Here is a 25,389-nt window from a genome sequence, read left to right on the forward strand (position 1 = left end):
TACAAACCCACAAGCACAAACTGAACAGCAGAAAACGATCTGAAAGCCACGAGTCTGAAAAAGCACGAATCGTCTCTCACCAGACTTTTACTAACACGAGATTAGCAAAAGGAGCCCAAAGGGTGCCGCGCTTGGTTCTGAACCGGCCTTTTCTAGTCTCGTTGTACGTGGTGTACGTGACCGCGTGGTTGGCGATCAGAAACAACTTTGTGCAACCGTGTGTAGACAAAACAAGTTTGAGCCAACATCCGTCGGAAAAAATCCTAGGATTTTGTTGTCGGAATGTCCGAACAAAGTCCGACCGTGTGTACACCCTATAACAGTGTAAATGTGCCGTTCCCTCAAAATAACTCAACACACAGCCATTAATGTCTAAACTCCTGGCAACAAAAGTGAGTACACCCCTAAGTGAAAATGTCCAAACTGGGCCCAAAGTTTCAATATTTTGTGTGGCCACCATTATTTTCAAGCACTGCCTTAACCCTCTTGGGCATGGAGTTCACCAGAGCTTCACAGGTTGCCACTGGAGTCCTTTTCCACTCCTCCAAGACATCACTGAGCTGGTGGATGTTAGAGACCTTGCGCTCCTCTGCCTTCCGTTTGAGGATGCCCCACAGATGCTCAATAGGGTTTAGGTCTGCAGACATGCTTGGCCAGTCTATCACCTTTGCCCTCAGCTTCTTTAGCAAGGCAGTGGTTGACTTGGAGGTGTGTTTGGGGTCGTTGTCATGTTGGAATACTGCCTGTGGCCCAGTCTCCGAAGGGAGTGGATCATGCTCTGCTTCAGTATGTCACAGTACATGTTGGCATTCATGGTTCCCTCAATGAACTGTAGCTCCCCAGTGCCTGTTTTCGGTCAAATTAGCCAATTCATCAAGATCTCCAATTACGTCACTTCCGGTTACTGTAAACCATGGGTAATTGGAGAGTTTGACCAACTGCTGTTTTGGCACAACACCAGCAACTGTGTACACTCCAGTACACGAACACTTTTTTTACACAATATCCGCTCATAACATCGCTTACCCAACTGTACACAGTTGCCGGTGTGGTGTAAAAACAGCAGGTGTGCTGTCAAAACAGAAATTCATCAAAATCTCCAATTACTTATGGTTTGCATTAACCAGAAGTGACATAATTGGAGATCTTGATGATTTCGCTATTTTGACAGAACACCGGCAGCACTCATGCAGCCTCAGACCATGACACTCCCACCACCATGCTTGACTGTAGGCAGGACACACTTGTCTTTGTACTCCTCACCTGGTTGCCACTATACACGCTTGACACCATCTGAACCAAATAAGTTTATCTTGGTCTCATTAGACCACAGGTTATGGTTCCAGTAATCCATGTCCTTAGTCTGCTTGTCTTCAGCAAACTGTTTGTGGGCTTTCTTGTGCATCATCTTTAGAAGAGGCTTCCTTCTGGGATTACAGCCATGCAGACCAATTTAATGCAGTGTGCGGCATATGGTCTGAGCACTGACAGGCTGACCCCCCCCCATCCCTTCAACCTCTGAAGCAATGCTGGCAGCACTCATACGGCTATTTCCCAAAGACAACCTCTGGATATGACGCTGAGCACGTGCACTCAACTTCTTTGGTCGACCATGGCGAGGCCTGTTGTGAGTGGAACCTGTCCTGTTAAACCGCTGTATGGTCTTGGCCACTGTGCTGCAGCTCAGTTTCAGAGTCTTGGCAATCTTATTATAGCCTAGGCCATCTTTATGATAAGCAACAATTATTTTTTCCAGATCCTCAGAGGGTTCTTTGCCATGAGGTGCCATGTTGAACTTTCAGTGACCAGTATGAGAGAGTGAGAGCGATAATACCAACTTTAACACACCTGCTGCCCATTCACACCTGAGACTATGTAACACTAACGAGTCACATGACACCGGGGAGGGAAAATGGCTAATTGGGCCCAATTTGGACATTTTCACTTAGGGGTGTACTCACTTTTGTTGTCAATGCTTTAGACATTAATGGCTGTGTGTTGAGTTATTTTGAGGGGACAGCAAATTTACACTGTTATACAAGCTGTACACTCACTACTTTACATTGTAGCAAAGTGTAATTTCTTCAGTGTTGTCACATGAAAAGATAATAAAATATTTTCAGAAATGTGACGGTTGTACTCACTTTTGTGAGATACTGTATGCTTTAACATCAGCCTATGTCCCTCTCTTTTCATCCATGTGGCAGTATGTTTCAAATCTCATTGAACTGAAATGAAAAGAACTGTCATTTTTCTTATAACCACTTGCTGACCATGCACTGTGCCGGCTGTGCAGAATCACATACATACACATTTTCAGGTAGGGGGCGCATGACAGTAATTGAGCGCCATCACCCGTCAATCGGCTTTGAGCTTCATGGAACACAGCTGTGTGAGTGTAAACAGCACAGAGCTGTGTTCAATGACAGGGGATCTAGTTGTTTTTTCATTCCCTGCTAAGCACACAGTAAACACAAACACTTGTTAGGGACATATTTAACCCCTTGATTGCCCTAGATGTTAACCCCTTCCTGCCTAATGTCATCAGTACAGTGACAGTGCATATTTGCACTGATCACTGTAATAATGTCACTGGTGATATCAGTGGTAGTTACAGTAGTTAGTTCCCACAAAGTGTCAGTTAGTGTAAGATTGCATGCCATCCCGCTAGAAGTCGCTGATCATTGCCATTATTACTATATAAAAAAAATTAAAATTCCAGTATATATCCCATTTGTAGACGCTATAACTTTCCCAAAAAACAATCAATATACATTTATTGAGATTGTTTTTACCAAATACATGTTGGCTAAAATTTATTCAGAAATTAGATTTTTTAATTTTTTTATGGGATATGTTTTATAGCAGAAAGTAAAAAATATTGGGTTTTTTTCAAAATTGTTGGTCTTTTTTCATTTATATTAAAAATAAAAAAGAAAAGCTCTATTTGCGTAAAAAAAAATATTTAAATTTTGTTTGGGTACAGTGTTGCATGACCGTGCAATTGTCAGTTAAGGTAGCCCAGTGCTGCGCAGTAAACAATGACCTGGTCATAAAGGGTGTAAAATCTCCTGGAGCTGAAGTGGTTATAAAAGTGTACATATCCTGTTGTGTTAGCTTTGTGAATCGAGCTTGTGTGTTACCATTTTTATAACTGACAGAATGATTGAAAGCCAAGGTCATTCTGCGCCTGCCCTTGTTTTCTTGTTTTGATTTACAAAGCTAAACACTACAAACCAAAAAAGAGCTGTGTGAATGAGCCCCTAGCAAATACTGCTGCCTTCAGAACTGTATACTATTTGAATCTGAATGCAGTGTATTGAACATCCATGTACAAGAGCTCTTGCACATGTTTACATTTGTAGGTTGTGAATGGGCCCTCAAGATGCCCTGACAGGCTTCCATCTGATCAGCTGCCAGGACTGCACTGCCCTGCTGCTGACCACTCACATGCAGGAGAAATGTAAAGATTGGATTAGGGTTCAGTTTCAACAAGGATGTAGCAAGATAAGATACATTCTAAAGAATGTGTTAACAATTAGGCTCCGTACACACAGGCCGAGTGTCAGGTGACATCGGCCGGTTTAATAAAAAACAGCCGACATTCAGCCCGTGTGTAAGGTAGCTGGTCCGTCTGGCCGAGTTTTGTCGAACCCGCATGCTGGAAAACCAGCAGCCGACTGGCTCCCCGATCAGCGCTCTCAGCCAATGGCAGAGAGCTCTGATCGAAGTGTTCTGGCGGGCGGGGAGGGGGGCATCCCCCTGTCAGAACACAAAAGAACAGCAGGGGAGATCGCTGTACTAATGTACTAATGTCGGACCGTTAGTACAGGGGCTCCAACTGGAGCTGTCAGGTATTTTTTTGTTCAACCCACTGGGTTGAACGAAAAAAAGCTAGTGGTGTGTACCAGGCTTTAGAAATGATGGCAACACATCATGCTGATAATAATGAAATAGTTGCCCAAGCTATATTAACATAAAGGACCACAAATCTTTCCCATACCTGTACAATGTGTGCCGTTTCCTGTATATCCAGCAAGGCAGGAGCATTTTCCTGTGGTGTTTGTAGGTCCTGGAATACAACTGAAAAAAATGAAACTGAAAGGATTATCTGTTCATCTCAAGGTAATCAAAAGCAAAAGGCGGTGAGAACAACATTACTTATCTAAAAATAAACCCAAAGTCTGCCAATCATGATCTGATTTTGGAAATGCTAGTTGCTTGGCTGTAATGCTGATTGTTCTGTCCACCAGATGTCTTGCTGATTATTTGTACCTTATTTGTACCTGTGTTGTTAAATTTACATGTAAAGTGTGTAATTTACTTAAGACAATCATATGTGGTGTGTAGGCTCCATCTAGTGTTCCTTTTTGGTATTGCTGCAGTTATGTTTATTGTTTTATTGTATGTGTAATAAGGAAGTTGTCAGCAAGCAGAGAATTCTGGGTAGAATCTTGGCAGGAAGTGAACCATCCACCATTCTTTTCAACACATTGCAGGAAGCAAGTCATGTCTTTCTCAATCTATCGTCATCACCCCTTAGAGAACTTAAAAAGTATGGTTTTATTATCTCATCTTGTATTGTATATTGTTGTTTATGCAATGTATGCTGTATTGTATGCAATATTATACTTATTGAGGTCTATTTCTGTTATTTTGTAGTTTCGCCTGGCTTGTTCTAATAAAACTGAGATCAAAGAAATATGGTATCTACAGTTATTGGGATAAGAAGGTTTAGCTAGCTGTCCCAGAGACAGAACACTGATGATTTTAACACTTACACATTCTAAACCACTTACTTGGAACAAGTATACAGCAAAAAGAAGTTAAAGGAGAAGTATAGCCAAAGCTCATTTGGCTGGGCTTCTCCTACGGATCACAGGAATGCAATTTGTTTTGCAGAGAGCGGGCTTAGGTCCGCTCTCTGCTGACGTCACAAATTTCAGTCCAGGCACCACGTCATCATGACAATGGGAGTCTGATTAGCCAGGTGCCTGGACTGACAACCGTCTCAGCGAGCAGCTGAGAGCCTGAGACGGCCGCTCTCTGCCCCTCCACAGCTCAGCGCTCCAATGAGCGTGGAGGAGCAGAGTGAAGAGCTTCTGACTGACAGCAGCTCTCTGCTCAAGGAGCTGTGAGAAACAAGCCATCAGCGGTGTTTGGTCGCTTGGTTCTCAGTGTAGAGGCGCCGGGGGACAGATGCAGCATTGGAACCATGCTGCACCATCTATGTGTAGCGGTACCCCCGTAGGGGCTGCTGAGTGATGTGGCCCACCTGCCACCCTGCCCAGCCCATCATTCACTTCCCAAACACTCCAAGACAATGAACAGTCCGTTAGCTTTGTTTTGTGTTTTATTTAAGGGATGATAACTTGGATGGGGTTAAGGAATTTATGGAATGCCAAGAAAGATTTTCTTGCATAGCTTGGGACAAATTATAAACTCCCATTTTCCTCCAGCACAAATCTTGCTGCAGACTATTTCTTCCTCTTCCTCTAACACAACTCTTCAGGCACAGCTAGCACGTGGTTAGGCCAGACACTGGTTTCAGCCAGGCCCTAGCAACAGCCCTTTGCAGGCAGGGACCGTCGGCCCCTTTCGTGTAGCAAAAGGAATGGAAAGTCATCCCTGTTTAGGCCCTGCCAGCCCTCCTGGCTGCACCTGCCCGTCTCCACTGTCCATGACACCACAGTCCTCACTGGCTCTACATCCATCTCAGATTGCATCCTCCCAATCCACTCCTGCATGCCTCCCCAGCTTTCCTGTCTGTGTATCACTCACCAACACCCAGTGAATCACTACTGGAAACTTGCCCGGCAGTACTCTCCACTGTCCTCTCCTGCTCTTGGTCAGGACACCCCTGTGGTTTGTACGAGAGTCCCTTCCACTCCTGAGTTCCATGCCCAAGGTCACCCCCTCCAGACTGGGGAGCTACCTCAAAAGGCCACAACAGCTAGTACTCAATCTCCTAGTTCTTCCACCTAACAAATCCTCCCCAGCTGGGCTGAACCTGGGTATTTCAAGGGGGACTGCCCCCTGCCAATCCTAGTTGAGGGATTGGTCAGGGCCCCCTGAGACACCCCAAACAGCCCCACCTCTCTTCCCCTCCTTCCTTGTAGAAACCTCTAGAAGCAGAAGGGATGTAACCGAAAGATGATGCTATCTGTGAGTTACCCGCCTACTCTGAGCCACTCCCAGCCCACACAGATCAAAACAAACAGTTTACAGCTAGGTCTGAATAAATGTATCTGTACTGACAAAAATCCTACTACTAGCACCTACCTGAAGTAGAGGGTGCTACATAGGTAAGTATGAAACAGAAAAAAATTAAATAAATCCTTTTTAAAGCTTTTGGTCTTCAAGCTTGTTTCAGGCCAGTGATTGAGAAAAAAATGTAAAGCGGATCTGAGCACCACAAACCAAAAACACAATTTAATTAATTTTTAATATTCAAAACAAACTTCCCTATCCATCCATGACTCTATGCCAGAGTGCCCTCATCTCTCCCTCCTTTCTAAAGTCTAAACGTTTTTACCATAATGCATTCTCTACACCAAGGTACCTGTCCTACCCCCCTCTGTCCCTAAACACGTATGGGTGCCTCCTTAGAATCCAGCTTGCTGCAGGAGGCACCCAAAGGAGAGAGTTGCTGACAGTGCCAGTGTGGACTAGCAGAAGAGGAGATAAGAAACCTTTCTGTGCAATATTATTGTGCAGTGCAGTTAAGAATAACCTTTTTTTTTTTTCCACTTTAACCACTTAAGCCCCAGACCATTTGGCTGGCCAAAGACCAGAGCACTTTTTGCGATTCGACACTGCGTCGCTTTAACTGACAATTGCGCGGTCGTGCAACATAGCTCCCAAACAAAATTGACATCCTTTTTTTCCTACAAATAGAGCTTTCTTTTGGTGGTATTTGGTCACCTCTGCGGTTTTAATATTTGCGCTATAAACAAAAAAAAGCGACAATTTTGAAAAAAAACACATTATTTTTTACTTTTTGCTATAATAAATATCCCCCAAAAATATATAAGAAAACATTTTTTTTCCTCAGTTTAGGCCGATACGTATTCTTTTACATATTTTTGGTAAAAAAAAAATTGCAATAAGCGTTTAAATGCTTTGTGCAAAAGTTATAGCGTTTACAAAATAGGGGATAGTTTTTTGGCATTTTTATTAATAATTTTTTTTTTTACTAGTAATGGCGGCGATCAGCAATTTTTATCGTGACTGCGACATTATAGCAGACAGATTGGACACTTTTGGCGCGATTTTGGGACCATTCACATTTATACAGCGATCAGTGCAATTAAAAATGCACTGATTACTGTGTAAATGTGACCGGTAGTGAAGGGGTTAATCACTAGGTGGCGCTGTAGGGGTTAAGTGTGTCCTAGGGAGTGATTCTAACTGTGGGGGGGAGGGGCTGTGTGTGACACGACACTGATCACCGCTCCCGATCACAGGGAGCTGTGATCAGTGACAGTGTCACTAGGCAGAACAGGGAAATGCTTGTTTACATTTCCCCATTCTTCCTCTCCGTGAGACGATCGCGGGTACCCCGCGGTCATCGCGTCCGCGGGACCCGCGATCAAACTCACGAAGCTCCTGGCAGACGCGAGCGCCCGCAAGCCTCCTCTTAAAAGGCTAGGTACAGGTACTTGAATCTAAACAAACATAAATATAAAATTAAGAAAATACCGCGCTAGAATAAAACAAAAAGCAGCAACAAAAAACACCTGATATCTAATGGTGCTAGTGTACAAATTATAAATAAAGTTGCGCTAAATTAAACAATCTCTCTTAAAGAAAAAATTGGAAATAAACCACGTGGAAGTGAAATATACAAAATAAAATCAATCAAATAATACAAACATATGCAGTGAATTAAATGTGTAATAAAAATAAAATTAAAAATAAGTGTCCATATGCATCAATAGTGCATCATTAAATGCATAAATAAAGTGAATGTCCGTATACATAAATAGTGCAGGAAATAGTGTCCTTTAAATAACGTATACACAATTGATAAGTTTGTGGAGGAATGGGTGTATTTGGACAATGAGGTCCACAGCAGGTAGAAATTCCGGGTCACCACCCTCGCCCTTTGATGCCACAACTGACAGGAAAAGGGGTCTCAACCTGGAAGTGAAGCTTTATATATGTGAACCAATATATAGGTCCAATATATTGGGTACTAGCGTCCCCAATAGTATAGTTTTCCCAAAAATGCAGCATTAGCAGGATCAGCCCCGACACCTGCCAGCACCTGCGTTTAGCCCCATTTGCCCAGCCCACCCAAGAACAGGATCAGTAGATCACTCACTTCCAATACACAGCACACAAAACTGAGGCGTTAGCAGAGTCACGCCTGATCCCTGCTAGCGCTAGCAGTTAATTTTTTTGTAGCGATTCAAGCAGTCTCTGACAACCAGGTGCTTTTTTACCTGTGAGTCACACTAGCTGTACCTGTAAATTTAGTGTCCAAAATGTCAAAAGAAAGGGTCAATAGTGAAGAGGCCTACAGGATACTGAGCATAACAGATGAGAGCGCAGGGGAAGCCTCACTGTTAGAATCACAATCAGATTCAGGCTCACCATACAAACCTGTAGAGAGCAGCAGCACCCTGACAGATAGCTCTGACAACGGAGTAGTGGTCCCTGCTAATCTCAGGTGTACCCAACCCCATTCTTCTGTTGCTGAGGTGCCACAATCGCATGGTTCTCGTATGCAGCAGAGTGTCAGTACTAGTGCCACTCAACCTTCTGGTGAACTGGCAAGCACCAGCGGCCTAGTACATCCTGGTCATAGACAAACCAGCACTGCAGTATGTTGCCTTGCATGGCTATGAATGCTAAAATACAGCAATTAGAAGATATAGTCTATAATAAAAATAGTACAATTTCTGAGAGGGAAAAGGAGAATACAGCTTTACATAACTAAGTACAAACCTTAACTACCCTTAATCAAATGGTTAAGGCCTTACAGGAGGAAAATGTTAAAAAGTACAAATTGGCTCAAAAAGAAGTGGTACAATATAAAAACATGCTAACCAAAGTGGAGACTGAACTGGACCACATAATTAGTGCTTATAAAGTGATCCAAAATCAGTTACATGAAACTAAGAAAGGAAAATTTAAAGATCACACACAGTGCACACAAACAGAGTCACAGTTGCTACAAACAATTTCAATTCTCAAAGGACAGGTGGCTGGGGCTAGCAGATGTGAACATGCTAATGCTACGGCACCTACTTGTGCCTATGAAATTGGGGACACAGAGGAATATGAAGAGTACTGGGGAGGTGAAGATATGGGTCCTAATTCTACTTTTCCTGTGGTGATGGGAGAAATCGCGGAGCCACAGGAAAATCGAGAATGCACCATGGTCACAGACCCACTAAACAATGGGGGCCAGCTATCCACAAATGAGGAGCAAGACAAGTTCCCCATCACGGGTAGGATCCAGACCCTCTCCTCTCCTGAAGGAAATGAAACATGTTTGGGGTTTGATAGTGAAGGAAATGAGGGGATTTCAGATGTATATCCAATTCAACCGGTAAAAACCCTCAGGAGTGTGGCTGCCTTCATTGGCAAAATTAAAACTAATGAACACATTCCACACGCAACCAATGTACAACAGAGCTGTGAGCTCTTAGATGGGAGAAGGCCTAGTGGCCAGGTTAAGGCATCTTCCAGCCCAGGGCAGCGTGTGCAATCTACACATACCATAGATTGTAATGCAACCAGGTTGAGTATTTCTAGAGACAACAGGAAGTTATCCCTTCCTGGAGAAGTTGTTAATTTCAACAACTCATTAAAAGGTGAGAGCTCTTTTGTAAATACCCCTAGACCTCCTAGGAAGACAGGAAAAGTGGTTAATCAAGTTGGAGCCATGGAATATTCTCGGCCTAAAACCACACCAGTTGTTAAGAGATGCTTTAATACTTTACAAAAGATAAAGTGCTACACGTGTGGGTTATGGGGCCATATTTCGCAGTTTTGTTTGTCTTCTGAGAAAAAGTTATTTAAACACAAGCAATATACAACCAAGAGGCGTGATGTGGAAGTATACTCACCGCGCTGGGGTGAAGGGCCTAGGAAATATGAAAATGCAAAATCATACATCCCTTCCTCAACTATTAAAGCTGAAAATGAGGCTTTACAGCAGGAGATTAGGCAAATTAAACAGGAACGGGATGAGTTTGTGAAAGAATTCCAATCCTTTAAAAGAAACGTTATTGACTCCTTGAATTGGAAAAATGGAGGGAGTAATTTGTCCATCAAGAAACAAACCACTACACTAAAGCCGGGGTGGCAATACAATATATAAGTTATGTTTTAGAGTTCTATGGCATTTAAGTGTCACTATATCCAGACAGGAAGGTCATGGACCATTTACCAATATACACGTATGAATAATGCATTGTTTGCTTTAAATAAAGTTAAAGAGAAAAAAAGAGGGGGATAGAGTTAATAACTGTTTTCTACAAGTTTTTTTTCAGGTTAAGTGAGTTCCTGAAAATAAATGTACATATAAAGCAGCTGTATTGTAGGTTGCTGTGCAAAGGTAAGGTGTAACAGACCATTGTGTTGGTTTTTCTTTCTCTCTCTTCTTTCCTTTGTATTCTCCCAGTGGCCAGAAACGCCTAGCTATTCATTTGTAATTAACAAAGCTCTATCCAGAATGTATGGGATTCATTCTAAATGAATGGGTGTGTCTGAGTGATGGAATGCATGGGTATGAACGGTCCATGTGTAATTAAAAATTTTTTTTTTTTTGTAGGGGTGTACTCACCATTGTTTTATGGCCATCAATAAGTGTGATCACACTAATGCGCGTGCTTTGTACTGTTTATGATTATTTTATTAATTTTTCTCGTTTGTAATGAGCTCAATACTGGTACCAGTTTGAATTAATACTTTTTTTTACAAGTTTATATGTATTCGCGAATAAATAACCTGTGCACAGATAAGAGATCTCGATCCCTATAACTCTGAGAAACTGTAGGGATTTTGTTTTGATAATATTTCCTTTCCTGTGGCTTAGAGTGAAGTTTCATTCACTCTGATACGTGGAAAATACATACCAATGCATTGCTTTGCACCTTGTGGCATCTTATGGATTCAATAGGTCTGGTGTTTTGTTTTTCCTTCCAAATTGACACATGTGCTGTTAATATGTGTAAAGGTTTTATGTCTACATGTTGTCTTCTTAAACTTTAAGTACTTACAAACACACCAGGTTTTCCTATAACTTTTTGTTTGTCAGAGTACAGATATGTGGGTGTGTCTGTACATTTTTGACTGTACTTACTGTGGATGGACGCATTATCTCAGCTGGAAGTCTGTTCCAATCATCCACTACTAGTTTAGTCCATTATGAACCTCTCAAAGAGGTACAGTGAGGTGTTATTAATTTTTGAGTTTTGTATTTTAGGACAAATACACAGACAAGGACGAAGGATTGGACCCAGACTGGACAAAGTACTTTGAAACACAGAGGACCTTAAAACATAATTTTTATTTTTGTTTTAAGGAGAAGCCTTGAATCTAATTAATTGCAGTCAGGCCCAACTAAATTCTAAAAAGAAAAAAATTGAAACATTTTTTTTTTTTAAACAGAGATCCTGCTTTCTGTAATAAAAGTTCTTGTGGCCTGATTGACTTGCAAATAGATTTGCACTGAGTCAATTAATATGTTAATCACCACCGACAGAGGGTGTTGCCTTTTGAATAGCTACAATGTTTGAAGGCAGTTTCAATGTTTTTTTTGACAGAATACAGATTCAATTTTTTTTTTAATTTGTTAAATTTTTTTTCTCTCATTTTTATTCTTCTTTTTTCTTAAACGGTAATTTTTTTGTTTACAAAAAAAAAAAACAAAGAGGGAAGAAAGATTTTTAATTTTTTTTTTAATTCTTTTTTTTTTGATGTTTACTATTTTTCTTTCTTTTCTATAGTACCTCTATTTTTTTGGCAATTCTTGAGTTTAGTTTCACTAGGGTAAAATAAAGAAAAGAAAAAGAGGGGAGTAGGGGGAACATTATATGGAGAACATTTAAAATGGTTAGAAATGTTAATATAGAATATTAAAGCTTCCCTATAGCATTTTGGGGATGGACCAAGTTCCAACAGTTTTTCTTCTCTCTTTCGACATTGGATAATTGTTATATTAATGTATGTGATTGTAGCTATTACCAACTATGACAGTAACACCTGGGTGTTAGCAACAGTCATGTGACTATTTTCTTTGTATATGTGACATACAATCCTCTCTACAGTTCTAATATTGGGCAGTCATCATATGTGATCATTGATCAATTTTTTTTTTTGTTGGTCAGTTTTCTTTTTCGGGCCATAACAAAGTTCAAAGAGCATTGCGTGAATATCACATAGATATACTGGGACTGGTGAGACTCATAGTGATTGGCAAATAGCAGGGAGTATAGTACAATTGTACTTAAGAGTAATTTAGTTTGATTGTTCCTGAAGCCACTAGTGACTGATGACATCCCACTTATCCGTATTCTGAAATCAAGTTATTTTTGTCTGCGTAGGCGAGACTGCTTAAATTGCACAGAGAACTCTTAAAGTCATGACCTCTTCCGTAGCCTGCTAAAGGCAGGACTCATACAGTAGCTACACATGGTAGCCAAGGACGGAGCTATATGCCCAAAGGTTTGGCACCAGCCAAGGTTGAACGGAACACAGTTCCAGTAAAAGGGGTTAGTGGTGAGTTGCAATAGCAACAAAATTCCCCTGAACACGTGAAGAGTCATACACACACACACAATGTGGTATTCCACAGAAGGTGGGGCAGAGGTACTTGCAGGCATATGACAATGGAGGAAGAAAGATGGGGGAATGAAAATCAGACACCTGGCTGAAGGGCGTAACCATTCAAATTGTTACACATGTCACTGGGAAAGGGGTCTCATTAGTATGTCGCAGTATATCTATGACAATTCTAATCAAAGGTCCTTAGGGCTCACACTTACCAGACAAGCATTCAGTTAAATGCATATGTTTTAAATGTACTTATGTTTTTATTTCTCTACCTTTGTCCACATTAATAAAGTATAATCTTAGAAAGCCAGGAAAAGCTGGTCCCCAGGCTATTATTGTATACTGTATCCAATTGGAATCACCAGTGAAGGTCGTCCCAGAAGCAAGGGCAACAGGACCAGATTCGCCTTATGGACTTTCGTACTGTTATTATCGGACTATTGTTATTATTGGACTGTTGAGAACAAGGATCCTCATGTTTTTGTTTTTTTTTCCTTATTGTTTTGTTTTAGTGCTGTTTCGCATGATTTCTATTTTGGACTTATGACATCCAGAACAAGTGATGACTACCAATACTGGGATCCAGAAGTGTGAACTGTAGAGATGGAGAGTTTAAAAGTTTTTTTTTCTTCTCAAAGAGTTTTATTTCATTTCAGAGGGTAAAGCCGAAAGTGCCAAATAGTAAAGGAGATTGCACATAAACCATTATTCTAGGTGTGGCCGAGTCTCATATTCTCAACTGGCCACAAGGGGCCATCTGTTGCCTTATGAGTTTATGTGAAATCTCCATTAATAACTGTAAAATATTGTATTGATGAATATATTTCATTTAGCTGGCATCTATGAAAGCCGGGCAAAAAGGGTTTCATTTAAGCTTTTGCTAAGAGCAGAGAATGTGGGCCAAGGCTTGTATATACAAACAATGCAGAGCCAATTCAATTGTTTTACACCTACTCCTTTCAAAGGATCCCATGTTGGGATATGCATTGGAGGGGGCCCAACCCATAATCAACACCTAAATTCCTGGGGAAATTCAATTAACTCCCAGCCAGCATAGTCACAAGGATTTGCATGAAAAGGGGCCGACTTATGGAGTCAGTCCTCCAATCATGATCCAAGCTAGGCCAACCAATGAGACATCAGCCTGGTTTGATATACTCAGAGCCAAGGGGGAGGTGACGGTCTCTTTCTGATAGACCAGCAAGCTGAAAGGAACTTTGGTAAGGATGGGTAATTATGGGAAAGGAATGCCCTTTTACTTGTAACTAAATATGTGTGCAGATTACTGTAGTGAGGAATATACCCTGTATTCTTTCATGTAAATACTTTATTTCAACCTAATATTTTCTTCCTTGGTGTAAGACGATAGATAGATGATTGTGTATTAGCTAGACTTTCAGCTGCTTCCTAATAAATGTTATTATATTTTAAGCTTTCACTCTTATTTAACTCTTATTTAACCCACATCATATCTATGAGATATGAAAATCTTAAATATAGATTTTTCAGGGTAACAAGTAACACTTGGTGACACGGTGGAGTCCCATAAGTGTAGTTCAAGCTGGTGCGGTGGCTAGCACAAGTGGTGTCCCACAGCCACCAAGAATTCAAACACTGTCCGGTAGAGCCCAAAGTGTCCTTCCTGATGTGTTTGCAAATACTGATTGGCAACCCACCACTTCTGCAGCGCCCGTACTTCCCCCATTCACTGGCCGACCCGGAATTCAGGCGGAAACAGCAAATTTAACTCCCCTTGGCTTTCACAAGCCATTCTTCAATGAAGATCTGTACAGATTTATTGTGGACCAAAGAAATTTATATGCTTGTCAATTTATCGCTGAAAACCCAAATTTGCCAGACAATTTGGCTAGAAATGTCAAAGTAAGAAAAGTTGCGCTACATTAAATATTTCTTCTGTAAGAAATAGTGTGAACCAATACCATACAGAAAACCAGGACACACCCGAATCAAGAGTGCATCCTGAGCATCCTAAACTCCTTCAGGTGATGTATACATAAATGAATTGTGAAATAAACAAAATAGCGACAGCTGAAAAAAATCATGTGCACAGCAATCAATAAATCAAAAAACAATGTCCATAAGACCATTAGTGTCCATATACAAATAAAATAAAATGAGCAGCGTTTTCTTTAGATGTGATAGAAAAAATATGTGAGTTATAATCCACAGCAGGTATCAAGGTCCAGATATTCAGCCTTAAAATGTCCACAAATGAAAGACAGCTCGATGTAAACTCTGTATGTGATAACCCTTACCGGAACCGGTGGACCCCCTAAAGAGCGGGGTCATACGAGCAGACAGATATAGCCCTCTGCGGGGACACTTGAATCCTCTGGTATCTCGAATCCTTTGGTTGCCTTGAGCAGTCCGCGAGGATTTCGCCAGATAGCAGTAAATGCTTAGCAGCTGGATGTCCCCAATCTGTGTTTTTCAGAAATGTCGTTGGCTGTTGCTCCAGTCTCACCTCTTTCATAATACATTCTAAATCAGATTTATCAAGTTCTTTCCTTTTCAATTTTAGGGGCTGTAATTTTCTCAATGGAAATGGAAAACAGCAATGGAGATGGGTGAAACCTATAACAGTTCCTGAATTTAAGCCCTTTCTGGGCCTATCCCACATCATGGGCATTACTAAAAAGAATGAGTTGTGGTCATATTGGTCAACTGACCCAATTCATTATATGTGTGTTCTCTGCTGCCATGGCCAGGACTTGATACAAGCAAATCTTGCAGTTCATGCATTTCAATGACATCGAACTCTGTCATCCTCGGGGTGACCCTGGATATGATCAGCTCCACAAAATTCGGCCCCTCATAATACACTTCAACCAAAAATTTTCAGCCTTGTATACGCCCACACAAGCTGTCTGTGTTGATGAGGATTACATTTTCTGGCGGCCTTGTTTTCAAACAGTTTCTCTCCAGCAAGTGTGCCAGATATGGGGTCAAAATGTATATGCTCTGTGACAGGGCAACAGGCTACACATGTTTTTTCCAGATTTATGAGGGAAAAGATAGCACTGTGGAGCCTCGTGACTGCACAGACTACATAGGGAGCAGCGGCAAGGATTGTTTGGGACTTGGTGTCACCCTTATTTGGAAAGGGTTACCATTTATACGTGGACAATTATTACACAAGCATGTCACTTTTTAGTCACCTTTTTGATTCTGGAAATGGAGCATGTGGCACTGTGCGACCTAATCACCAGGGCTTTCCCCCAACGGCTTGTAGATTCCCGACTTAGACAGGGGGAGAGAGCCTATTTCAAGTGTAATAAATTGCTTGCAGTTAAGTGGAGGGACACCCGGAATGTTTTTGTTCTGTCTTCCATTCACGCAGACAAGGCAGTCCAAATTACAATGCCAACTGGTGTTGTTGAGAAGCCCCTCCCTGTCCACGAATACCAACCTTACCTTGGGAGGGGTGGACTTCAACCACCAGATGATAGCGCCGTACTTAATTGCCTGTAAGGCCAGACGCTGGTATAAAAAAGTGTCTGTATACTTATTCCAATTGGCTCTGCTGAACGCTTACGCAGGGGCGGATCCAGAGTCTTGTCTCGGGAGGGGCACTGCCAGAAAGTATGTTTTTTTGTGGGCAATTTATCAGGGAAATGGCTGGTGTTGGCGCTTCAATCATCCTGGCACCATGGTTGTTATGGTGTCAGGATGATTGAAGCGGATTATTTCTATTATTACATTGTAGTATAAAATGAAATGGTTCAACTCACCATAATGCAGAATCAGTGGGAGCACTGAGTGTGTCACTTGCCACCGTCACCTGCCACACGTTGCGAATTGTCACTTGCCTGCCACCAGATGCAGATTGTCACTTTCCACGTCACCTGCCATATGTTGCGGATTGTCACCTGCCACACCTTGCGGATTGTCACTTTGCCACATCACCTGCCACAGGTTGTGGATTGTCACTTTGCCACATCACCTGCCACATGTTGGGGATTGTCACTTGCCTGCCACCAGATGCAGATTGTAACTTGCCACACCTTGTGGATTGTCACTTGCCACGTCACCTGCCACACCTTGTGGATTGTCACTTGCCTGCCACCAGATGCAGATTGTCACCTGCCACATCTTGCGGATTGTCACTTGTCACCTGCCACACCTTGCGGATTGTCACTTGCCACACGTTGCGGATTGTCACTTGTGACATCACCTGCCACACCTTCCGGACTGTCACTTGCCACACCTTGCGGATTGTCACTTGCCACACGTTGCAGATTGTCATTTGCCACATCACCTGCCACACATTGCGGATTGTCACTTGCCACGTCACCTGCCACACATTGCGGATTGTCACTTGCCACATGTTGCAGATTGTCAGTTGCCACGTCACCTGCCACACATTGCGGATTGTCACTTGCCATGTCACCTGCCACACCTTGTGGATTGTCACTTGCCACGTCACCTGCCACACCTTGCGGATTGTCACTTACCTGCTAAGGTGGTGTTTTGTCTCTTGCTGTCCCAGAGTCAGGCAGCAGAGAGATAATGTAATCTCTCTGCTGCCCACGCTGCCTGCACAGTGAGGGTGGAAGTTACTGCAGGGATGCAGGGCAGGTTCTTGGTGGTGAGAGATGATCTCATCTCTCTGCTCCTCTGCCCCCCGGCTAGCTGATTGGCCAGCTGCGCGCTCACACTGAGCCTGCTTTCTCACTCTCACCCACTCCTCACACACACTGAGCCAACCAGCCCTCCCTCCCGCAAACCGTGCCGCCCGCCCCCCCGCTCTCTCACCCACCCGTGGAGCCACCCGCGGAGGCGCCACGGAGCTGCCTGCTCTTACCCGCCAGCGGAGCCGCTCACGGACACGCCCGCTCTCTCACCTGCCCCGCATCACATTTCTCGGGGGTGGCAATTGCCCCGTTGCCCCCCCCTGGATCCGCCCCTGCGCTTATGTGCTATACAAAGCGTCAGAAAGAAGCAGAAAAAAGCCAAAAATATTTGTCGTTTTATTGAGTTAATGTTCTGTTCTTACTGTTTTACTGTACTTTATACTATACTGTAATGTTTTACTGTGTTTTTGTGTTAACCATTGTTTGCTTTGCAGTTGTACCATTTTACTGTACTTTATACTATTATATTGTAATGTTTTATTGTTACAGTGTTTTATTGTTAATCATTGTTTGCTTTGCAGGTACAAAATCAAAAATCCTCAAGCACTCAACCATGGATCATAGCAAAAGTACCAATAAAAGAATGAAAGTTATGCAAAGTCTATGATACCGCTGCAGATCTCCATGGCAGTAAGAAGCTAACGACATCCAAAGTACCAGCAGTGGGGCGCCAATCGTCATGCTGTCCCAGATGGACTCCGAATGGAAATGTGTGGGAGATTCACTTGCTGGGGGTGGAACACCGGATCGACACGGAGCTGAAGTTGCAGCGGGCCGCGGGATGTTGTGAGGCCGGGTCAGCATGCTGCTGTGGGGCAAGAACACTGAACGTATGGTGGACAGATCAGCTGACCTGGGCAGCGGAGCCTGGAGCCGGAAGCAGAGAGAGACGATCCGTAGATGGAACGTGCTCGCGTTGAAGTTGGGTGGTTCCTGCCAAGAAGGAAGGGGAAGAGACCAGGACCAGGAATGCAGGCTTGATGGATGCCGTTTCTATGCGTTATCAAAGTCTTTGATAAAGCGCATGCGCGCAAAACTGACAGGTAGTGAGGAAGTGAAATGGGCAGTTTATACCCTTTGAGATTCTGAGGGCGGTGATTGGTTTCTCACATTTGGCATGCCGTATTCAGGAGAAGCAGCAGAATGTATTTTGGGGTGTAATTCCACATATACCCATGGCATGTGTGAGCAATATATTATTTCAGTGACAACTTTGTGTAAAACAATTTGTTTTTTCATTTTTCAATCACTTGTGACAAAAAAATTAAATATTCAATGGGTTCAACATGCCTCTAAGAAAATTCCTTGGGGTGTCTACTTTTCTAAAAAGGGGTAATTTGAGAGGGTTTGTACTGCCCTGCCATTTTAGCACCTCAAGAAATGAGATAGGCATAAACTAAAATAAACTAAAAGCTGCGTAAAAATTTTTTATAACAAAAAGTAGAAAATGTCATTTTTTTCAAAATTTTCGGTCTTTTTCTGTTTATATTGCAAAAAAATAAAATCCCAGTGGTGATCAAATACCACCAAAAGAAAGCTCTATTTGTAGTTAAAAAAAGGACACAAATTTAATTTGGGTACAGCCTTGCATGACTGTGCAATTACCAGTTAAAGCAGTGCAGTGCCAAATTGCAAAAAGTGCTCTGGTCATTAAGGGGTAAAACCTTCCGATCCTTAAGTGGTTAATTCAGCATCACAACCAGGCAACTAGCATTTTCAGAGGAATTCAGCAATGCAAGCTTTTGGTCTTAGCTTAGCTTTTGGCCTCTACACTCTGAGATTTCAAAACACAATAATTTCTGGAAATTGCATGTAAATTAAATATACTGCACATCAGGTTACATCAGATGCCTTAAAGAAAATGCTGTACACTTTTTCCTGGGCTGCCCATACACATGCAGGGGGCCTGGGTGTCGTTAGGCAAAAAAAGCAGCTGCCCTGGATCCAGTCATTGTCGTGGGGCCCAAAGCAGCTGCCCCTTGAGCCCATGCTGCCCGCTTAGTTGCCACGATTTTCATTAAGCTGTCCCACACTGAGTCATAAAAAAATAAGAGATGCAGGTACAGCAGCAGCCCTGTCTGCTCAACCAGCTGCTGCACCGCTCAGTCTCTCTCCTGGCCCTCTAAAAACATCTCCCCTCACCACCACAATTCTCAACATTCTGTCCAATCATGGACGTATAGTGTGCCATCTGGACCCTTCCCTTTGATGAGTAGGGTAAATAGTCTCCGGCAGGGTAAGAGATTTGCAGAGGGAATGTGGAAGTGTGATTGATCAGAGCTGTGTGTCTGGAGAGAGCGAGTTGAGCCCCGGGACCAAGGAGGGACCATACACTGAGATACATCACCTGGATCAGGACCAAACTGAGGGCACAGGGGGAATAGAAGGACTACAGAGGGAGGACACTTCGAGAGAGGACCAAAATAGTGGGGAGATGAGACTGGAGGAGGAAGACATGGGTTGGAGGAGGACATGGAATGGAGGAGGATATTTGATGGGGGAGATGAGACTGGAAGAGGAGAACATGAGATGGGGATGGGACAAGAGGAGGAGAGGGACATGAGATGGAGAAGGAGGGGATGTGGTATGAAGGATATGAGATGGAGGAGGACATGGTATGGAGAAGATGGGACTAGAGCAGGAGGGAGACATGGGATGGGGTGATGGAACTGGAGAAGGAGGAGGACGGGGGGGATGGAACTGGAGGAGGACATGGGATGGAGGAGATGAGACTGGAAGAGGACATGGGATGGAGAAGATGGGACTGGCAGAGGAGGACATAGGATGGAGGAGATGGGACTGGAGAAGGAGGAGGACATGGGATGCAGGATATATTAAGTTGTAAGAGTGTTAAAATAAAAGTGGGTGCACTGAAGGACGTGATGGGATAGCCAGTGGGCAGGCCCTGGGGAATGTTGGTGGCAAGACCTGGGTGGGGGGCAGGCCGTGTAAAAAAAAAAGCAGTGTAAAGGGCCCCAAAATTTCTGATGGCTGCCCTGACTCTTTCTACATATCAACCAATAACATTGTAGGCAGGTTGTGTTAACACTGATCAGTAAGTTAGCAACTGGCCCAAGGTGGAGGAAAGGGTTAAGTGTGTGCGCTCAGTTCCCAGGCTTTTTGGTCCCAGCCTACCTGTGGTAAAAAAAATGGGGAAGACTAAGGTCCAAGGGCTCCTGCTCCCATTCTTGACTCAACTTGTGGTTTTGGGACTGCTGTGCCTTGATAGGCTGCCGATAACCCGGGTAACCTTTTTTCCAAACTTGTTAGTTGCCTCCAAAGACCCGAGCCCTCCTGCCTCTAAGCTGACCAAAAGCACTCCCGTTCCCACTCTTGGCTCAAATTGTGGTTTTGGGACTGTGGCGCCTTACAGTTTGCTGCAGACACCCAAGGACATCCAAGCCATGGAGAGCACCAGCATGGACTACCACTTCGCAGAGGTATGCCTGGGCAGCCACACAGCTGTAGTCAGAGTTAAAGATTGAACTTTTTCATTTTGGACTGAAAGGCTTCATGCTGGCTTAAATATCGCTGCTTCTACAGGAGTTTTGTGTTATGCCTGTAGAAGCAGCTGAATGTCATTCTATGTGTCGATGCACATTAGGATGATTAGAGGCATATTTTGAGCTCAGCGTTTAGAGGCAGGAAAAAAACAAAACCTTCTGGTTTGCGTTTATGATTGGAGCTTTCTGGCAGAAAAAAATGATAAATTCTCCTAAACTGTATACAAATACACTCTATATGAGCGTTTTTTTCTGCCGAGGGAACTGGCGTTTTATTTAAGCCCAGTGTGCATGAAGCCTAATGTTGATGTCTCTTAAGTAAAGTTACATGATCTGTTCCAAGCCTTGGTCTGAAGTTATTCAAATGGGTGTTGGTTCTGACGTATCTAAAGAACCAGGGTAAGGCACAAAGGGGTATGAAGTAACACTGTTACCAAAGGGATAACTCAGCAAGATAAGAAAGAGAAATGCTGTTGCTAAGAATAACCAAACACAAGTTCAAAGACACCAAGCAACCAGTCGTTAAGCGTGGTACCTGGTAAGGCGACAGGTCTTCCAGTAGAGAGGGGGTTGTTGTCTCTCTCCCTCCCTAGTGGTCAGTTTCCAGTAGCAACCAGATCTGAATCTGCATTATGGAGATCAATGGTCTGGTCACATAGGTATGGGAAGGAAGGAGTTAATATCGAGCACGCATGAGGTCTACGCTAAGGCTCGGTGGGACCCCATTCTGTTACTGGGAGAGAGGTAACCGGTTTGCTGGACTGGTGGAGTGGGCACAGGCTCAGCATGTCCCTCCTAATGCAACATACATCAGTTTCAGTGTGTAGTGACATGGGACAGTCCTTTTCAGAGAAACTTTGCATCTTACTGCACAGTATGGAAGCTCATCTCTAATACAGGGAACTGCCTTAAAGTTAGATTGCCTTAATATTAGATTCTTCACATGACTGCATTTCCCGCATGGTCCCAGGCATTGATGAGCATGCTCCGCGTGAAAGGTACCCCACCCACAAGAATATTTAGATTATTTTCTAGTCCACACTAGATTAAAAAAAAGTTTGGGATTGCTTCCTATCTTTTTCTATAGACGTGTGTGTAAGAATTCTAAAGAACTTAGAAAATATCTTAGATGTGTAACTAAAATACTAAGAGCATCTAAAATGTTATTTTTTAATTATTTCTTTTATTTTATCAAATCACATTACATTATATAAAAAAAAAAAAATGATACCACAGAACTGCACAGCGCAGTTATCAACTTACAATACATTTAAACCCCCCCCTCCACACCCCCCTCCTCCCCAGGCACCCCTCACATTTAATCTAGAACAGTTAAATTGTGTCCTAAACTACTTTCTCCCTAGTCTCCACTAGTCATGACCTCCATATCTCCACGTTTTCTTAAACTCTTGCCAACAGTCCCACTTATCCATTATCCCATCTCTTGCTTCCGGTCCACTATATCTCAGGCCCTACATTTCATATGTTCCTTCTATAGCATTAACCCAGTCCCGCATTGTGGGGCTTCCATCCTCCTGCCATTTTTTTGGTATAAGACTTTTCGCTGCATTCAACATATGAGGTGGTATTGATTCCCTATATTGTTTCATAGAGCCCTCTATTCCATGGAATAGGCATATCCATGGGTCCTCTGGGACCACTTTACCATTAATTTCCATTATAAGTTGTAAGATTTCTTTCCAAAATTTTTTGATTTTGGAACAATTCTACCACAAGTGGGCCATCGTTCCAATCTCCTTACATCCTCTCCAACACTCATAAGATTTCTCCGCTTGAAATTTACTTAGTTTGTCAGGGGTAGCATACCACCTTGTCAAACATTTATAGTTAATTTCAGCCGTCTTGATATCTATGGCAGAGTTATGTCTTAAATTCAAAATCTTTGCAATCTTGTCTCTATACTCAAGTGACCCTAATTCTTTTCCCCATTTTATTAAGAATGGCGGTACCTCCAGTTCATCATTTGCCAATAGCATTTTATAGAGCCGAGAAATATCTCCTTTTGCGTTTCCCGCTACACAAAGCCGCTCAAATGGTTTTAATTCTTCTGCTGTTCTTCTAGGCTGAGGCAAATTATCTACAAAGTGCTTTAACTGGAGGTAGCGCATTAATCAGTAATAAATCCGTGTGTTGTAACTCAGAAAGCGTGCTTATTTTCCCTTTATTATTATGTCCCTTAGTTGTGCATTATCTCTTTTTATCCAATTGCCACCTATTGTCCTTATAGCTGGTGAAAAATATTCATTGTCTTTCAAAAAAATTAAGGGCGAGTTATGTTTCCATTTACTTTGTTTATGAATTAAATCCCAAATTTTCAGTGCATTTCGTGTGTCATCTCATGCGTTTTAACTCCCAGTACCCTATATTGAGAGGGGTTCCATATTAAACTATTTAGCCGTGCTTCACACAAATTATTTTCTATATTAACCCATCGTTTTTCACTTTTCTCCCTTACCCACTCCACCACTCGTGATAATACCACTGCATAGTAATATTTTTTAACATTGGGGACTACTACACCCCCTTGTTTTTTCCCCTGTCTCAAAACTGCAAAAGAGATTCTAGGGTTTTTATTTTGCCAAATAAATTTCATTAATATAGATTTTAATGTTTTAAAATAATAGTGCGGTAGTGCAATGGAGAACATTTGAAACTTATAAGTAATCTTCGGGAGAAGGACCATCTTGACCGTGTTGATACGCCCTATCCAGGAAAAGGGCCTTAATGACATTTTTTTTTTTTTTTTTTTTTTGATTTCATCTAATAGAGGGATAAAATTTACTTTATATATTTTTTGAGGGAAGTTGTTAATTTAACCCCTAGGAATTTTAAACCCTCCTTCTTCCATGGAAACTAAAAATCCTTTTGGAGGCTCTGCACTTCCTGTTTATTTATATTTATATTTAAAATCTCAGATTTATTAAGGTTTATTTTAAAATTTGAGAGTTCTCCATATTGTTTTAGGGTTCTAAGTAAGTTTGGTAATGTAATCCTAGGGTTAGATATGTAAAATAAAACATTGTCAGCAAATGCTGCCAATTTGTGTTCATCTTTCCCAATGTTAATACCCCCTATGTCTGCATTAGCCCGAATCGTTTTAATCATGAGTCCCCAGTCTACCCTGTCGAAGGCTTTTTCAGCATCAATCGACAGGAATAGACCTGGGGACTCATTAATCTTTATTTCCTGGAGGAGGAGCAAAGTTCTCACTCCATTGTCTCTCCCCTCCCTCCCCGGAATAAATCCAACCTGATCTGGGTGAACGAGTTCATTCACCAGGTTTTTTATCCTAGTAGCTTAAACTTAAAGTATCCTAGTAGCTTAAACTTTTGCATATAATTTCGTATCCGCATTTAGGAGGGATATTGGTCTGTCAAGATGACTGTTATTGAAGCTAACGGGGCCTCTCTACTCATGTCATACTCCACGCCTAATCCATTAATATATTGACATAGCCTTGGTATTAAAATACCCTTGAACATTTTTAGATAACTCGTTGTAAACCAGTCTGGCCCAGGACTTTTTCCCGGGGCAGAATCCTGTAATGCTTTATTAATTTCTTCTTCAGGTATAGGTTTATCTAACATTCCCTTATCATTTTCGGATATTTGGTGGAGCCCGCTCTTGCTAAAAACTCTTCTATATTTTCCTTACTTTATCTTTGTCTTGTTGCCCCGTATGGTTTTCTGAGTACAATGCTCCGTAGTAGAATTTGAACACATCTGCAATCTCCTTTGTCTTGTATACCATTTCCCCCTGTTTATTTTGGATCTTTTCTATATAATTTATTGATTTTTTCTTTTTTAGTAACCTGGCCAGATGTTTGCTCGTTTTATTTCCCCATTGATATCTGTCTTTTATTATTTTCGTATCCTGTACCATCAGGTCCTTTAATTCGTCTCTCTTTGCTGCCAATTGATGGAGCGTTTCCTGGTGTTTACCCTTATATTTTTTATGAACTTGTTCCAATCTATATATTTCATCTATTGCTGAATTCATATTTTTTATTTTCTTTTTTTTTTTCAGCCCCGATGGAGATGAAAATGCCCCTAATGTAGGCCTTATGGGCCTCGCAGAGGGTAGCATGAGAGATTTCTTTCGTATTGTTGGACCGAAAGTAACTCTCCAACTCCTTTTGAATTATTTCTACATCTTTCTTATTTTTTATTAATGATTAATTTAGTCACCAGGTGTAAGAAGGTCTTTGTGTTACTGTTACCCTCATTTTCATAGTTACTGGGGAGTGGTCAAATAGCGTGGATATTTCTATGTTTGATTCAGACACTAAATCCAATGCTTTATGGTCTACTATTATGTGATCGATTCAAGTGTACGTCCCATGCACAGGGGAGCAAAACGTGTAATCTTTCGTTTTTGGGTGCATGATCCTTCAAACGTCTAATAGTTGATGTTGGTGCATT

At 42.2% G+C, this 25,389-nt stretch overlaps 1 protein-coding gene across 2 annotated transcripts in view; it reads right to left on the minus strand.

Annotated features, from left to right (window-relative positions):
• STAB1 (stabilin 1) overlaps window positions 1–25,389 on the minus strand; it is a 508,133-nt gene that overhangs the window by 209,208 nt on the left and 273,536 nt on the right. For both annotated transcript variants that reach the window (XM_073592448.1, XM_073592449.1), the window contains one exon: window positions 4,004–4,083. In XM_073592448.1, coding sequence (XP_073448549.1) covers window positions 4,004–4,083 — 80 coding nt within the window. The remainder of the gene's footprint in view (window positions 1–4,003; window positions 4,084–25,389) is intronic.

Source organism: Aquarana catesbeiana, linkage group LG07, assembly GCF_042186555.1.
Source record: "Aquarana catesbeiana isolate 2022-GZ linkage group LG07, ASM4218655v1, whole genome shotgun sequence".
Taxonomy (NCBI): domain Eukaryota; kingdom Metazoa; phylum Chordata; class Amphibia; order Anura; family Ranidae; genus Aquarana; species Aquarana catesbeiana.